The sequence below is a fragment of the Salvelinus namaycush genome, chromosome 4 (genome assembly GCF_016432855.1).
Source record: "Salvelinus namaycush isolate Seneca chromosome 4, SaNama_1.0, whole genome shotgun sequence".
Lineage (NCBI taxonomy): Eukaryota > Metazoa > Chordata > Actinopteri > Salmoniformes > Salmonidae > Salvelinus > Salvelinus namaycush.
Window position 1 is genome coordinate 33,895,349 of NC_052310.1, and position 17,827 is coordinate 33,913,175.

The 17,827-nt window shown below is 41.2% G+C and overlaps 1 protein-coding gene across 1 annotated transcript in view; it reads left to right on the forward strand.

Annotated features, from left to right (window-relative positions):
- The first annotated feature begins 2,718 nt into the window (after positions 1-2,718).
- Positions 2,719-17,827, forward strand: part of LOC120045842 (myopalladin-like) — a 40,849-nt gene continuing 25,740 nt past the window's right edge. Inside the window, exons 1-2 of the mRNA XM_038990776.1 lie at positions 2,719-3,689; positions 3,786-4,007. Of these exons, the coding sequence (XP_038846704.1) occupies positions 2,719-3,689; positions 3,786-4,007 (1,193 nt within the window). The remainder of the gene's footprint in view (positions 3,690-3,785; positions 4,008-17,827) is intronic.

Sequence of the window (17,827 nt, forward strand, 5' to 3'; positions counted from 1 at the left end):
TGTTAAATGGAAGTATTTGATACAGCTCTTGGCACTGTTTTAAGTGTAATGTGATGCTCATATTTGAAGATGTTGGAGATGGCACACTCATTGTCTTATGTACAGTTTTACTTTCAATAAACAAATCTTGAAAAGGATTTATATTGTCACCCGTGGAATCACTGGGGGTTGGTGGCAGCAGTAGGATCTTGTGGGCGGAGTAATGATGGACTAATGACACCAGGCAGAGTTTCTCTTTGAAAGTTAATTAGTACTGTGAATAAAGGCTTTTCACTGACAAGCTTAAACGATGCAGGGGAAAGGAGAAAATCAACACCCTCAACACAAGACACTCAGGTGCAGGTAATTGTTGCATTCATTAAGTGGTAATTACTGTGTTAGTATCAAAGAAGAGGTCCAGCAGCATGCCTTTATTTCAGTGATCTCTCTTGAACAATGCTTGATCTTTGTTTTGTTTATTAATGCTGATAAATGTGTGCACGCATGTCTGAGTTGGATGATGCGGTATGTGTATATAATCATTAGTCAAGATATTTGAGATCAAATGGTGACAGGGCTCTATGATAGTTCCCCTTCAGCTAGTTCACAGAGAGCACTTACAGTGCTGTTAATAAACACCAGTAATCTGCTGTGTTAACCCCTTGTGTCGGAGGCTCAACAAGGGGCTTCTAATTCAGTGGAGGGGTCGTGCTTTGACAGGTGTTTCACTTCCGGAGGAGGAATCCCTTTCCCACTGGCCAATGAGCTGGGATGCCACTCAGGCACATGGTCCTGGTCACCCCAAAATAACTTTCGACTAGTGTGCTGACAAATGTCACTACTTTTACTGGTGACAGGTTGCCCTAGCTACTTGCCTCCATATTTTCCAGTAAACTCCAAGGTTAACTCTGTGCTATAAATTGGGAATCCATCCTGGCCAGCTGCCCCGTGTCCACATTTTCCCAGGTGGCCACCACTGGAAGACTGGAATCCCCTCTCTTTGAGCACAGGTGCGCTCCAAGGTTTTACCGCCAGCTCCAGCCGGGGCCCGCTGGGGTTTATTTGAAGGTAAAACACCCAACCCCAATTACCTCTTGTTCATTGACCCTCATTTGGGTTCATACATCAACTGCATATTTTTATATATATATATATATATATATATTTTTTTTTTTAACCTTTATTTAACTAGGCAAGTCAGTTAAGAACAAATTCTTATTTACAATGACAGCCTAGCAGGGAACAGTGGGTTTACTGCCTTGTTCAGGGGCAGAATTTTTATCTTGTCAGTTCGGGGATTCGATCCAGCAGCCTTTTGGTTATTGGCTCAACGCTCTAACCACTAGGCTACATACTGCCCCACATATTAATTGGTGTGTACAGTAAACTCAGCAAGTCTGACATAAACCTACTTTATTGGTCAAGCATGGGCTCATATCATTGAATTTGAAGTTACTTATGTGTTTTATTAATTCTACCATGAACCTGGGTAGGTAGTGCTGCTGATTTTAAGCCAGGGTCTGTATTTCCAGTCTGTGAGGGGGGTGATGTAGTGTTTTTCTAAGTGTTCAGTATCACCCTCATAAACTTGCACAAAATGATTTGTATGTGTCATTTGAGTTTTGGTAGGTGATCAAATCCTTGTTGAGTGCACAGAAGACCAGGAGGACTGTTTTTTTGTTTGTTTTTCATGTAAACTGAGCCCTTACTATAATTAGATATGACTTGGCGGGCTTGGAGGCTGTTTGCAAAGGATTCACGTACACAGCAGCTGCAGGTCTATTAGAAGGGCATTGCTGCTTCTCTTAATTGCACAGATTTGACAGTGTCAGTAGCATCTGTGTACCATATCCCATTTCTGGATTCAATAACTACTCAGAGCCAAAAAGCTGTTTAAAGGCTGGACATGATGAAAGAAACGTATCTTAAATGCACTGAAAGAAGCTACTCTTGTCCAAGTTGGGCAAGATCCAATGTTCATGCATGAAACGAATATTTAAGATTTAAGATTAAGATGTTTTGAAATTAAAATAGAGTACTATTTTAAGTCGTATTGAGTGCATCGTGGTTTCAAACTGGGTCAACACATTTTTCTGCATTGGCAGGCTTTTATTATTATTCAAATGGGAATGGTGCTCTAGTCTCTTTTTTCTTTTTTGTCTGGGGTAATGAATATGGAAACAAGATATTTTGTATGTCATTGAAACAATTAGTCATATTGAGCAGTTGCACTCACTAGTCAGGTTTGTTGCTGTGCCCTTATTCCAAGCCATGTGGCTGCTTGCTGATTTTTGTGGGAGAATTATGATCCAACGAATGTTGAGCCCAGCAAACCGATTCCAAAGAAAGACAGTTTTTGGGGGGGTGGTATTTGTGCATGGTATACTGTGCATTTCCATAGCAATTGAAAGACCGAAGATTTGGGACAGCAAGGTAGTAATGAATCCTAAAATAGGAATTTATTATGACCCATAAGTGGAACACAGATTGTTATTGAATTATTTGAGATTACTTGCAAAGTATTCTGTGATCTTACCAATATTGCATTATTTCTGTCAAATATTCAATGAATGTAGAAGCGTTGATTTATTTTAAGTTTCTAAATGATACATGTCTGAACAAATTTAAATGGAAGTGTAATTATGAATTTTCACAGGGGGAATACATTATGCACTGACACACTAAAATGAAACAGTCACAACCAAGTTAAAGATTGAAACCCTCTTATTTCCCAACAGCATGCAAGAGAACAATGTGAACCAGCCTACATCATTGTCTCAGCTCTTGAGAGAGAACTACTTGGCCGAAGCGCGGGCGCACCAGAGACACAGCGACATGAGCCGTTCCAACTCCTCGCGGCACCTGGTCTACGCTCCCCTCAAAGGCAAGGCGGAGGACTCCGCGGGGCAGGACAAGCCCCAACACCAGTTCCCAGACCTCTCAGCCTTCCTGAGCCAGGAAGAACTGGATAAGAGTGTCAACCTGGCCTGTCAGGCTATCGGACACGAGGCCCGTGAGAAGAAGACAGAGTTCAAGGCCCCGGTTGCCCCTTCTGTCACCTCCACTGCATCCAACACTCCCGACACCCAGCCTGACCTGGAACTTAAAGAACCCCTACCAACACACGCAACATTTTTCCCAGCAGAGAGACGGTCATTCTCACCTCTGTCCATACAGGACAATGTGATAAGGATAGACAAACAGATATATCAGCCATCCCAACTGTCCATTCAGGACAACGCAATAAGGACCGACAGACAGAAATATCCACTGTCCCAACCATCCATCCAGGACAACGACATGAGGACAGACAGAGAGTTGTACCCACCGTCCATCCAGGACAATGGAATGAGGACAGACAGACAGACGTTCCCACCGTCCATCATCCAGGACATTACAATGAAGAACAACTGGGTGACCAGGGAGGCCTTTGAGGACTTTAAGAGGCCAGGGGCTAGGGGGGTGAACACTCCAGCGTACGGCCTGGGGACCCAGTCCAAGAAGGAGTTCCTCAACAAGGCAGCAGACTTCATCGAGGAGCTCTCCTCTCTGTTCAAGGCTAACAGCTCCAAAAGGATACGGCCCAGATCATGCAAAACTCATAGGAGCAGATCAAACAAGGGTCAAGTGGATGGGAGCATTTACTCCCTGAATGCAGACGACAGGGAACGAACCATTCTTCTCCAAGACTTCGAAATGGAGATGGAGAGGCCTACTAATCCTTTCAGCATTCAGCCATCAGAAGTCCAGGGTTTGGGCATGGAACCAGGGTTTGGGCACACTTACTTCCCCATGCAGGACTGGAGGACTACTGAGGAGCAGTATGATGACTCTGGGGTGCTGGAGGCGGATGGGGTGGATAAGGCTGAAAGCCCTGCCCTGGTGGAGGTCACCCCCGGGGTGTACACAGCCGACCCCATCTGTGAGCCCCCTCACTTCATCCAAAAACTTAAAAGCAGGGAGGTGCTGGAGGGCAGCAAGGTACAGCTGGACTGCATTGTTCGAGGACTCCCCATGCCCGAAGTCCGGTAAGGCTACCCAAACGGTCAACCTCACTGAATGTTAGTGTTTTTGTAGCCAAAGTTTAATGATATCTTCACTTTATTTATTTTTTATTTTTTTATTTTTTACACCTTCCTCTATTTTTACACTTCGTCTGAAAGAAGTTTATGGGGCAAAGAGGAACTGTCATCCGTAGTTAAAATTTGTTTAAATAGCCACTGCTAACTTTAGCTAATGCTATCTAAAAAAACAATGTGAGTTACAGTGGCTAAAGTCAGCTTAAAGGCTCAGTGCAGTCAAATTTCAAAGTTGTGTAACATATTATACAACAGCTGATGAAACTAACACTGTAAAAGTGTGACAACATTTGATCAGTGTTAATTCCTGATAGTTGCTTGTTGAAAATTCAATCTACACAGGACCTTCTAATCAGCAGGTTTGCATAGGCAAGGGTTTCGGCTTTCCATAGTGACATCACCATGCAGTCAATTGGTTAATAGACCAATAACAAAGAGAGTTCCAAACCTGTCAGCCAATAACAGCTAGTTTTCAGTTTTCGCCTCCCCACTCAGACCACGCAGACGGTCCTAGCAAAATTCTTGCTTGAGAAATAGTTTTTTGCTAAAAAGCTACTTTTGCCCATTTTAATGGAACTCTATTACAGTAAGGTAATTGCTACCCAGAAATTATATTGATATAACAATGGCTGCATTGGGCCTTTAAAGGGCCCCCACAGAGGAAGTTGCCGCCACTCTTTTGATGTAATTTCCTGTCCTATAGAGGAAACACGTTTAGGCTTCACCTACGAAGAATGACGAAGGTTACTTGTACATACTCACGAATTGGGTATGGGAATTTCCACTTGGAGTTGATAAATATTTAAAAAATAGGGCACTGTCAGCTGTGAGTATAGCTACTGTAGCTAGTAGGGCTGGGAATTGCCAGGGACCTCACGATACAATATTATCACGATACTTAGGTGCAGATTTTGTTGTGCTACAGCCTGAATTTAAAATGTATAAAATGTTGTTTTTGTGTCACAGATCTACACACAATACCCCATAATGTCAAAGTGGAATTATGTTTTTAGAAATGTTTACTAATTAATAAAAAATGAAAAGGAGAAATGTCTTCAGTCACTAAGTATTCAACCCCTTTGTTATGGCACACCTAAATAACTTCAGGAGTAAAAATGTGCTTAACAAGTCAGATAATAAGTTGCATGGACTAACTCTGTGTGCAATAATGGTGTTTAACATGCTTTTTGAATGACTACCCCATCTCTGTACTCCACACATACAATTATCTGTAAGGCCACTCAGTCAAGCAGTGAATTTCAAGCACAGATTCAACGACAAAGAACAGGGAGGTTTTCCATTGCCTCTCAAAGTAGGGCACCTATTGGTAGATGGGTAAACATTTGAATATCCCTTTGAGCATGGTGAAGTATACACCCAGTCACTACAAAGATACAGGCGTCCTTCATAACTCAGTTGACAGAGAGGAAGGAAACCGCTCAGGGATTTCAACATGAGGCCAATGGTGATTTTAAACCAGTTAGAGTTAAATGGCTGTGATGGGAGAAACCTGAGGATGGATCAAAAACATTGTAGTTACTCTACAATGCTAACCTAAATGACAGAGTGAAAAGAAGGAAGCCTGTACATAATACAATTATTCCAAAACATACATCCTGTTTGAAATAAAGCACTAAAGTAATACTGCAAAAAATGTGGCAAAGAAATTAATACAAAGCATCATGTTTGGGGCAAATCCAACACAACGCATCATTGAGTACCAGTCTTCTATTTTCAAGCATGGTGGTGGCTGCATCATGTTATGGGTATGCTTGTCATCGGCAAGGACTAGGGAGTTTTTTAGGATAAAAAGAAAAGGAACAGAGCTAAGCACAGGCAAAGTCCTAGAGGAAAACCTGGTTCAGTCTGCTTTTCAACAGACACTAGGATACAAATCCACATTTCAGCATGACCATAACCTTAAACTCAAGGCCAAATATACACTGGAGTTACTTACCAAGATGACATTAACTGTTCCTGAGTGGCCTAGTTACAGTTTTGATTTAATTCGGCTTGAAAATCTATGTCAAGACTTGAAAATGGCTGTCAAGCAATGATCTGTGGTGGAAAAAGTAACAAATTGTCATACTTGAGTAAAAGTAAAGATACCTTAATCGAAAATTACTCAAGTAAAAGTTAGTCACCCAGTAAAATTCTACTTAAGTATCAAAAGTAAAGGGTGCACTATTTTCTTGTTTTTTTTTAAATTTCCAGATAGCCAGGGGCACACTCCAACACTCAGACATAATTTACTACAAAACATTTGTGTTTAGTGAGTCCGCCAAATCAGAGGCAATAGGGATGACCAGGGATGTTCTCTTGATAAGTGAGTGAATTGGACCATTTTCCTCTCCTGCTAAGTATTCAAAATGTAACGAGTACTTTTGGAAGTCATGGAAAATGTAATGAGTAAAAAGTACAGTTTTTCTTTAGGAATGTAGCGAAGTAAAAGTAGTCAAACATATAAATAGTAAAGTACAGATACCCCCCCAAAAATGACTTAAATGGTACTTTAAAGTATTTTTTACTTAAATACTTTAAACCATTGGCAATGATCAACAGCCAACTTGACAGAGCTCTTGTAAACTTGATTTTTTTTTTTGTAACACAACAAAATGTGGAAAAATCAAGAGGTGTGAATACTTTCTCAAGGCACTGTATTGCGATTCTCCCGATTCTATATGTATTGCGATTCGATACTGAGATTTTATTGCAATTCAATGTTCCAAACTTATTGCTCACCCCATATGTCTGCTGCAGAGAGACAAGAGGGAGCCATGAGAAAACTAGTTTTGATCAGTCATGGAAATAAAAGTGCTGAAAACAAATTGGCTCCCTATTTAAAAAGAAGTTGGAGAACAAGCTATGAAGGAAATATACTGGAGCTTTGGTGCAGGTAAGGCTAACTAGCGCAAAAATAATATTGAGATATTGTCAAAACGATATGATATCGTAAAAAATAATATCCTGATATGTAACTGTATCAATTTCTTTTACCCCATCACTACTAGCTACCAGTGGTGTAAAGTACTTAAGTAAAAAATACTTGAAAGTACTACTTAGTAGTTTTTGGGGGTATATGTACTTTAATTTTACGATTTATATTTTTGCCAACTTTTACTTCATTCCTAAAGAAAATGATGTACTTTTTACTCCATACATTTTCCCTGACACCTAAAGTACTCGTTACATTTTGAATGCTTAGCAGGACAGGAAAATGGCCTAATTCATGCACTTATCAAGAGAACATCCCTGGTCATCCCTATTGCCTCTGATCTAGCGGACTCACTAAACACACATGCTTAGTTTGTAAATTATGTCTGAGTATTGGAGCGTGCCCCTTGTTATCCGTGTGTGTATATATATATATATATACACACACACACACACACACACACACACACACACACACACACACACACTGGTTCCTCCTTTAAAAGTTGCAAGCTTACACCGCGGGACTTAGAGGTACCCAGTGTCATGGCTTCATTGCGCCAAACCATACAAGTGGAAGTTAGAGCACTCATTATGCATTTGGGTCCAAAGGTTTTTATATGACCAATCATATTGAGTGGTTCCAATGACGAATTTGATGCGAGCCACCCGTCCCTGGGTGAAGATAGCTGACAAAACATTACGGTGGAATCAAATGTAAGTAGTTATAACGTCATAACGAGTCAAGCAAAACATTTACAATTGAGAGGAATATGTTAGTTAATATAGAGACAAATGTTTGTGCATATTTTGTTGTCATAAAGTTAATTTATGAAAATTGCTATTTAGCAAGTTAGCTGACTAGCTAACATTAATCAGCTAGCTAGCTAGTGTTATGACAGGAGAATGAATTCATAATTCGTGTTTAATGTTTTAGGGACTCCTGAGAAAACCAGCAAACGAGGCTGTCGTCTTGTGAAACAGTGGATGAAAATAATCTAGCTAGCTAAAGCATTTACTGAAAATTGAATGTACAATTGTGTAAGCTTGCCTTGCAATGCAGCTGAAGTAACATAGCTAGCTAACTATTTACTTGCTTATTGTGTAGTGGAGGATAAAAATAACTGTATGCCTATGGATGTGTAGCTAGCTACAGTATGTAGCCAATCTATGAACCTCAGTTATCATAGTTGTTGTATCAACTTCAAGTCTGAATGGCATTAATGAAGCCTATGGATAGAGTAGAAATAATAACTTTATTGTGCCTAGGATGCAAGTCCTATATACATGTACTGTAGGTATTACCATTATTTGAATGATGCTGTGTCTGCATGTATGTATTACAATTATACACGTCAACAGTGTTTACCACTCCTGCTGGGACATCAATGATTACACGTTGTAACTATGCAACAGACTAGAAACATGATTTAAGTAAAGGCTGATTTGTAATTCATATATACAGAAAAGAAAACCTGCATATCTAACTCCCTTCATCTGCATTAATCTGAGGACACAGGATAGTATTTCAATGAGATACTTAATTTCAACCAGTGGAGAATGTGAAATGCTTTATTGATAGAAGTTCATTATCCAGGTGTTATAAATACATAATACATGCAATTACAATTATGATAATTGTAATATTATATTATAAATACAAGTTCAATCTGTACTTCAATGCACATATGGTGTGCATTATCAAATGAGGAAGAAATACGAGGTGGGGAGAGAGGTGTAGAAGACAGAAAGGGAAAGAGGTAAGAACAGAGGCAGACAGCATGTGATTAATGAATTACAGTGCTACCCTAATATTCTCTCAGTTCATCACAATTGCGGTGTCTCCTAACCAACCTTCGGGCCAACTGGGGGCCCAAGGCTATATTAAGAGCGGGTGAGGTGGCGATGATGGGACTGGCTTCCTCTCTCACCTCAAAACATACCTGCAGACGAGACAGATGGATAGAGAGAGAGCATGATTGAGCAAAACTGACCTTGGATCATTAACTCTGGGACTATTACATCTCTGTCTGTATTTCAATGTAAAGCATCTCTTTAATAATACTTCCTGTTGACACGAAAACATGGTGCCTTCTCGTTTGCTTAGTATTAGACTTTTTAAATGATTCATACTTTTACTTTTGATACTTAAGTATATTTTAGAAATTACATTTACTATTGATACTTAAGTATATTTAAACCCAAATACTTTTGACTTTTACTCAAGGAGTATTTTACTGGGTGACTAACTTTTATTAATGTAATTTTCTATTAAGGTATCTTTACTTTTACTCAAGGACTTTTTACACGGTGCAACCTTTGGTAGGTAGGCTTGCTGGCAGATTTTGGTTGTGGTACAGCAAAGCCAAATCAGCCCATACTCATGGTTCTCACAGGGGAAGTGAAATGATTGGCTACAATGACTTTGCTCATGATCATGCAGGTGCAAATTACATGTAACTGTAAGTTCCTTGTATTTTCCTTATCTGGATAGACACTTGTGGTTTCTAGCTAACGTTACACCAATCAAAGCAGTGGAGTATACAGTGCATTCGGAAAGTATTCAGACCCCTTTACTTTTTCCACATTTTGTTACGTTACAGACTTATTCTGAAATTGATTAAATCGTTTTTTCCCCTCATCAATCTACATACAATACCCCATAATGACTAAGCAAAAACAGGTTTTTAAATGAATGGAAATATCACATTTACATAAGAATTCAGACCCTTTAAGCAGTACTTTGTTGAAACACCTTTGGCAGCAATTACAGTCTTGAGTCTTCTTGGGTATGACGCTTCAAGCTTGGCACACCTGTATTTGGGGAGTTTCTCCCATTCTTCTCTGCAGATCCTCTCAAGCTCTGCCAGGTTGGATGAGGAATGTTGCTGCACAGCTATTTTCAGGTCTCTCCAGAGATGTTCGATCGGGCTGTTCAAGTCTGGGCTGTGGCTGAGCCACTCAAGGACATTCAGAGACTTGTCCCGAAGCCCCTCCTGCATTGTCTTGACTGTGTGCTTAGTGTCATTGTCCTGTTGGAAGGTGAACCTTTGGCCCCAGTCTGAGGTCCTGAGTGCTCTGGAGCAGGTTTTCATCAAGGATCTCTCTGAACTTTGCTCCGTTCATCTTTCCCTCGATTCTGACTAGTCTCCCAGTCCCTGCCACTGAAAAACATCCCCATAGCATGATGCTGACACCACCATGCTTCACCGTAGGGATGGTGCCAGGTTTCCTCCAGATGTGACGCTTGGCATTCAGGCCAAGGAGTTCAAACTTGGTTTCATCAAGAGAGTCCTTTAGGTGCCTTTTGGCAAACTCCAAGCAAGCTGTCATGTGCCTTTTACTGAAGAGTGGCTTCCATCTGGCCACTCTACCATAAATTCCTGATTGGTGGAGTGCTACAGAGATGGTTATCTTTCTGGAAGGTTCTCCCAACTCCACAGAGGAACTATGGAGCTTTGTCAGAGTGACCATTGGTTTCTTGGTCACCTCCCTGACCAAGGCCCTTCTCCCCCGATTGCTCAGTTTGCCCCGAGCAGCCAGCTCTAGGAAGAGTCTTGGTGGTTCCATACTTCTTCCATTTAAGAATGATGGAGGCCACTGTGTTCTTGGGGACCTTCAATGCTGCAGAAATGTCTTGGTACCCTTCCCCAGATCTGTGCCTCGACACAATCCTGTCTCCGAGCTCTACAGACAATTGCTTCGACCTCATGGCATGGTTTTTGCTCTGACATGCACTGTCAACTGTGGGACCTAATATAGACAGGTGTGTGCCTTTCCAAATCATGTCCAATCAATTGAATTTACCACAGGTCGACTCCAATCAAGTTGTAGAAACATCTCAGGGATGATCAATGGAAACAGGATCCACCTGAGCTCAATTTCGAGTCTCATAGCAAAGGGGCTGAATATTTATGTAAATAAGGTATTTCTTTTTTTTTTCTTTGCAAAAATTCTCAAAACCTGTTTTTACTTTGTCATTATGGGGTACTGTGTGTAGATTGCTGATTTAGATTTTTTTTTTTTTAATCCATTTTAGAATAAGGGGTTTGAATAGTTTCCGAAGGCAATGTATGAGCCTGAAAACAGGAGATCACTCACCACATAGCAGGATCTGAGTACAATTTGATTATTTTACTGTTGAACACATTATTTTAAAAAACATTTTTTATTTAACCTTTATTTAACTAGGCAAGTCAGGTTAAGAACAAATTCTTATTTACAATGACGGCCTACCCCGGCCAAACCCGGACGACGCTGGCCCAATTGTGTGCCCTATGAGACTCCCAATCACGGCCGGATGTGATGCAGCCTGGATTCGAACCAGGTACTGCAGTGCTGGGATGCAGTGTCTTGGACCACTGCGCCACTCGGGTGCCCAATCTAAATGGACATATGAAAGAAGTGCAGGAATCAAGGGTGAGTGAGCAATAAGATGCAAAGTGAGACAATAAGGATATTCAGATTGTTGTTGACATTGTCAAATATGAACACCAGTATTTTTGCTGGAGTAGCTATTAAACACATTTTGAAATGTATAGCTTTCTTTTGTTTCAAAGAAAAGAAGGCCAGTAAGAAAATCTGTTTTTACAGGTATTTTGTAAATGATCTCATGGTAATATTTGCTTGTTTGGGCTTGAATTTGCAAATATTCAGATATGTCTCGTGGTATTCATGATACTGAGCTGGTATTTACATACTAATACCCATGGACTCCAGTACTTTTAGTGAGAGGGTACAGTAAACTCAGAAGTGTCACAATTCCTAAGTATAGATCATCTATTGGGTAGACAATAAAACTGTCACTGTGTTTGTCATAAGATATATTGATTGTGACAATGCTCTGTGTGGGGTAGTCAAGACAAAGTTTTCCATTTTCTAAGACGTCAAGGGAGATCTGCATGTTTGACAGGTGATTTTAGCAAACGGCTGACAAAGTGCTGTGTGTATTCTGTTTTATGTCTGTGACATTAGATCATTGCAGTGTTTGTGTGCGGCACTCTAAATGCCAGTGGGTTTTCATCAGCTCATAATAATGTTCTTAAATATCTGAACACAGATTGTTGCCTATTTGCCAAGAAATAACAGTAACAGAATGTGGTGTAGTAGTTTGAACCGTTGTTCAAAGATTCCTGCTTGAATTGATAGACCAAGAGAGGTCACCTGAGCGGTCAGAATAAGCAGGGGCCAGCTGAAGTTCCCACTAGACAATGCTAACCTACTGACACGCTCCTGCCACGGATGTTTCTCTCCACCATTTTGGGACTGGCAGTGGCACTGAGCACATGAGTGTCTTGTGGTGGAATGGAATTGGCTGAGTTGATAGAAACGTTAAAGTAGGATTTAGTAAAACAGTTGATATGATAGGTGTGTATTTGAAATGTTATATTGTGTTTTATGTCAGTTCTTAGTGCTGTTATGTTGTCTGATTTATTTGTATTATGTGAATGGTGTCAATGTATTAAGGATCTATAGATTGTCCGTGTATTGTGCTTGTGTATGAGTTAATGTTTTGCTCACTCTCCACGCTAGATGTTTTAGCATTATCAGTATATTAAGGAGCGTTTTCCTCTTCGCTTAGTATTTCATATGGTGTGTCATGTAATTTTGTTAGAGCTTGGCACTGTACACAGTTGCTATCTGTCTGTTGGTGTGTTAACTTGGGTTTGTTCTTGATGTCGTGGTTATGTTCTCTCAGTATTAAAACTAGAATCCTTAGTTGCTACATCCATTTTTGACTTGTAAATTAATTATATATACTCACTGATATTTATTTTATTTATTTTATTTTTATTTCACCTTTATTTAACCAGGTATGCAAATTGAGAACACGTTCTCATTTACAATTGCGACCTGGCCAAGATAAAGCAAAGCAGTTCGATACATACAACAACACATAGTTACACATGGAGTAGAACAAACATACAGTCAATAATACAGTGAAAAATAAGTCTATATACAATGTGAGCAAGTGAGGTGAGATAAGGGAGGTGAAGGCAAACAAAATATATATAAAAATATAAAAAGGCCATGGTGGCGAAGTAAATACAATATAGCAAGTAAAAAAAACACTGGAATGGTTGGTTTGCAGTGGAAGAAAGTGCAAAGTAGAGATAGAAATAATGGGGTGCAAAGGAGCAAAAACAAAGAAATGAATACAGTAGGTAAAGAGGTAGTTGTTTGGGCTAAATTATAGATGGGCTATGTACAGGTGCAGTAATCTATGAGCTGCTCTGACAGCTGGTGCTTAAAGCTAGTGAGGGAGATAAGTGTTTCCAGTTTCAGAGATTTTTGTAGTATATATATCTTATACAGTGGGGCAAAAAAGTATTTAGTCAGCCACCAATTGTGCAAGTTCTCCCACTTAAAAAGATGAGAGAGGCCTGTAATTTTCATCATAGGTACACTTCAACTATGACAGACAAAATGAGAAAAAAAAATCCAGAAAATCACATTGTAGGATTTTTAATGAATTTATTTGCAAATTATGGTGAAAAATAAGTATTTGGTCAATAACAAAAGTTTATCTCAATACTTTGTTATATACCCTTTGTTGGCAATGACAGAGGTCAAACGTTTTCTGTAAGTCTTCACAAGGTTTTCACACACTGTTGCTGGTATTGTGGCCCATTCCTCCAAGCAGTTCTCCTCTAGAGCAGTGATGTTTTGGGGCTGTTGCTGGGCAACACGGACTTTCAACTCCCTCCAAAGATTTTCTATGGGGTTGAGATCTGGAGACTGGCTAGGCCACTCCAGGACCTTGAAATGCTTCTTACGAAGCCACTCCTTCATTGCCCGGGCAGTGTGTTTGGGATCATTGTCATGCTGAAAGACCCAGCCACATTTCATCTTCAATGCCCTTGCTGATGGAAGGAGGTTTTCACTCAAAATCTCACGATAGATGGCCCCATTCATTCTTTCCTTTACACGGATCAGTCGTCCTGGTCCCTTTGCAGAAAAACAGCCCCAAAGCATGATGTTTCCACCCCCATGCTTCACAGTAGGTATGGTGTTCTTTGGATGCAACTCAGCATTCTTTGTCCTCCAAACACGACGAGTTGAGTTTTTACCAAAAAGTTATATTTTGGTTTCATCTGACATTCTCCCAATCTTCTTCTGGATCATCCAAATGCTCTCTAGCAAACTTCAGACGGGCCTGGACATGTACTGGCTTAAGCAGGGGGACTCGTCTGGCACTGCAGGATTTGAGTCCCTGGCGGCGTAGTGTGTTACTGATGGTAGGCTTTGTTACTTTGGTCCCAGCTCTCTGCAGGTCATTCACTAGGTCCCCCCGTGTGGTTCTGGGATTTTTGCTCACCGTTCTTGTGATCATTTTGACCCCACGGGGTGAGATCTTGCGTGGAGCTCCAGATCGAGGGAGATTATCAGTGGTCTTGTATGTCTTCCATTTCCTAATAATTGCTCCCACAGTTGATTTCTTCAAACCAAGCTGCTTACCTATTGCAGATTCAGTCTTCCCAGCCTGGTGCAGGTCTACAATTTTGTTTCTGGTGTCCTTTGACACCTGTTTGGTCTTGGCCATAGTGGAGTTTGGAGTGTGACTGTTTGAGGTTGTGGACAGGTGTCTTTTATACTGATAACAAGTTCAAACAGGTGCCATTAATACAGGTAACGAGTGGAGGACAGAGGAGCCTCTTAAAGAAGAAGTTACAGGTCTGTGAGAGCCAGAAATCTTGCTTGTTTGTAGGTGACCAAATACTTATTTTCCACCATAATTTGCAAATAAATTCATTAAAAATCCTACAATGTGATTTTCTGGATTTTTTTTCTCATTTTGTCTGTCATAGTTGAAGTGTACCTATGATGAAAATTACAGGCCTCTCTCATCTTTTTAAGTGGGAGAACTTGCACAATTGGTGGCTGACTAAATACTTTTTTGCCCCACTGTAAATGCCTCATGAGCTTGGTTCAACTGTCGTACCCCATCAGAACCCAAAATACAAGCTTTTTTTACTACAATGTTTTTGAACAATGTAAATGTAAACAAACACTGTATAGCCTCAAAACATGGTTACAACTATCATTTTGATATCATGAAGGGTCAGTCCTTGCATCCATATATGTCTATTCATTTGAAAGTGGTTACATTTCTCCAGGCCCCTGCCTCCGCTTTTTACCAAAACAAAGGCAGGGTGACCGCTTTGTTATTGTTTCAATTAAGGATTCTAGCTTTAAGTGTGCTCTGTATCACCTCCTAGGATATAGTAGCTCTGGTGTGTCAAGGAATGGTATTGTGCGTATTCTCAGTCTGTTTAATATTGTGTGTATGCGATTGGGACACCCAGTCATAGCCTCCCTAGGCTTTGGGGCGTTCTGTTGGGGGGGACTTTCCTCTCTAGGGCTGGAGTCTGGAGGGAAAATAGCCTTGACAGATGCAGCAGCCAGGCAGTCTAGTAGAGATTAGCTACTCGACTACTCATACTTTCAAATTAGACCCTTACTCATTAGAACTGACATGCTTTGCCAGATGGACCTTAGGCAGCACATTCCAGGCGATGTCTCCTATATGTCAATTGCGCCCAAGTATCAGCCACACATCAGGAGTAAAGTGGGTGATTGCATCAGGGACATTTTGGACACTGGATCATCTTTCTTGATAACAATCTCAATTGGGATTTTCTATCTTCTCTAGGGGGCACACCAAAGAGTACCACCTCTCTGGAATAAACTCAAACCTTTGCTGAACTATCCAGCAAATCCTTTTGACAGGCTCCCTGGTTTGTTAGAGATTGGGTAGCAGACTTGCAATCCTAGAAAAGGGTTCAGAACATCCTCCGCTTATACTGTGTATTGCATGCTGATTTGTTTGATTTTAAACTTTGTCGAATATTGAGTGAAAGAGAGCGACCTGTCTCTACGTATTTTACTGGTTTGTGACTCACTGACACCGCCCCTGGTTAGAGGGGAATAAAGCAGCTCAAGAGTTAACACACACAGGAGAAGATAAAAATGGAGATGTACATGGGGATGGTTTTTGTAGTCACGCATCCTATGCACATAAACTCAGCAAGAAAAGAAACGTCCCTTTTTCAGGACCCTGTCGTTCAAAGATAATTCGTAAAAATCCAAATAACTTCACAGATCTTCAGTGTAAAGGTTTTAAACACTGTTTCCCATGCTTGTTCAATGAACCATAAACAATTAATGAACATGCACCTGTGGAACGGTCGTTAAGACACGAACAGCTTACAACGGTAGGTTATTAAGGTCACAGTTATGAAAACTTAGGACACTAAAGAGGCCTTTCTACTGACTCTGAAAAACACCAAAAGAAAGATACCCAGGGTCCCTGTTCATCTGCGTGAATGTGCCTTGAGCATGCTGCAAGGAGGCATGAGGACTGCAGATGTGGCCAGGGCAATAAATTGCAATGTCTGTACTGTGAGACGCCAAAGACAGCGCTACAGGGAGAAAGGATGGACAGCTGATCGTCCTCGCATTAAGGCAGGTCCTCACATCACAAACCCACTGTCGCTGGACCAGACAGGACTGGCAAAAAGTGCTCTTCACTGACGAGTCGCGGTTTTGTCTCACCAGAGGTGATGGTCGGATTCACATTTATCGTCGAAGGAATGAGCGTTACACCGAGGCCTGTACTCTGGAGCTGGATCGATTTGGAGGTGGAGGGTCTGTCATGGTCTCGGGCGGTGTGTCACAGCATCATCGGACTGAGCTTGTTGTCATTGCAGGCAATCTCCATGCTGTGCCTTACAGGGAAGACATCCTCCTCCCTCATGTGGTACCCTTCCTGCAGGCTCCATCCTGACATGACCCTCCAGCATGACAATGCCACCAGCCATACTGCTTGTTCTGTGCGTGATTTCCTGCAAGACAGGAATGTCAGTGTTCTGCCATGGCCAGCGAAGAGCCCGGATCTCAATCCCATTGAGCACGTCTGGGACCTGTTGGATCGGAGGGTGACGGCTAGGGCCATTCCACCCAGAAATGTCCGGGAACTTGCAGGTGCCTTGGTGGAAGAGTGGGGTAACATCTCACAGCAATAACTGGCAAATCTGGTGCAGTCCATGAGGAGGAGATGCACTGCAGTACTTAATGCAGCTGGTGGCCACACCAGATACTGACTGTTACTTTTGATTTTGAACCCCCTTTGTTCAAGGACACATTATTCAATTTCTGTTAGTCACATGTCTGTGGAACTTGTTCAGTTAATGTCTGTTGTTGAATCTTGTCATGTTCAAACAAATATTTACACATGTTAAGTTTGCTGAGAATAAAAGCAGTTGACAGTGAGAGGACATTTTTTTATCTTCTGAGTTTATGTCTCATAGACTGGAATAACACCGTTCAGGTAATATTTACTCCCTTGGAGGGTGTGGGTCAAGCTGGCTAGCCAATCAGGGCCTGGAGAGACTCCATAGCTAGAGCGGGCACAGTGTTGAGACACATGGCTATTGTCCAATTTGGCTGAAGCCATGAGCTGAAGGAGATGTCGATCTCTCACCTGAGGGGGAGAAATGGTAAGGATGGGTGAGAGTCAGACCGCACAGCTCCAGCCAGACATAAACAATAACACACACGCTAGAAATTAGTCCCACAGCGCTCTCGGCAGGGGGATTCTGTAACTGAGTATTTATAGTTGACTGCATAGTCTCAACTTTATTTTATTTTCTTCTATGTATGCAGAACATTCATTCATGCTGGACCTTTTAGGCCCATAGCTGTCTGAAGGCTTTGTAGCTGACTTATACATATGTCTGGTGACCTCTGCTAAGAGATCGCATAGACACTCTTTGTCTACATGTCTATCTGATATATTTTACACTGCATCATTGCCTCATCGTCCCAAAATAGAT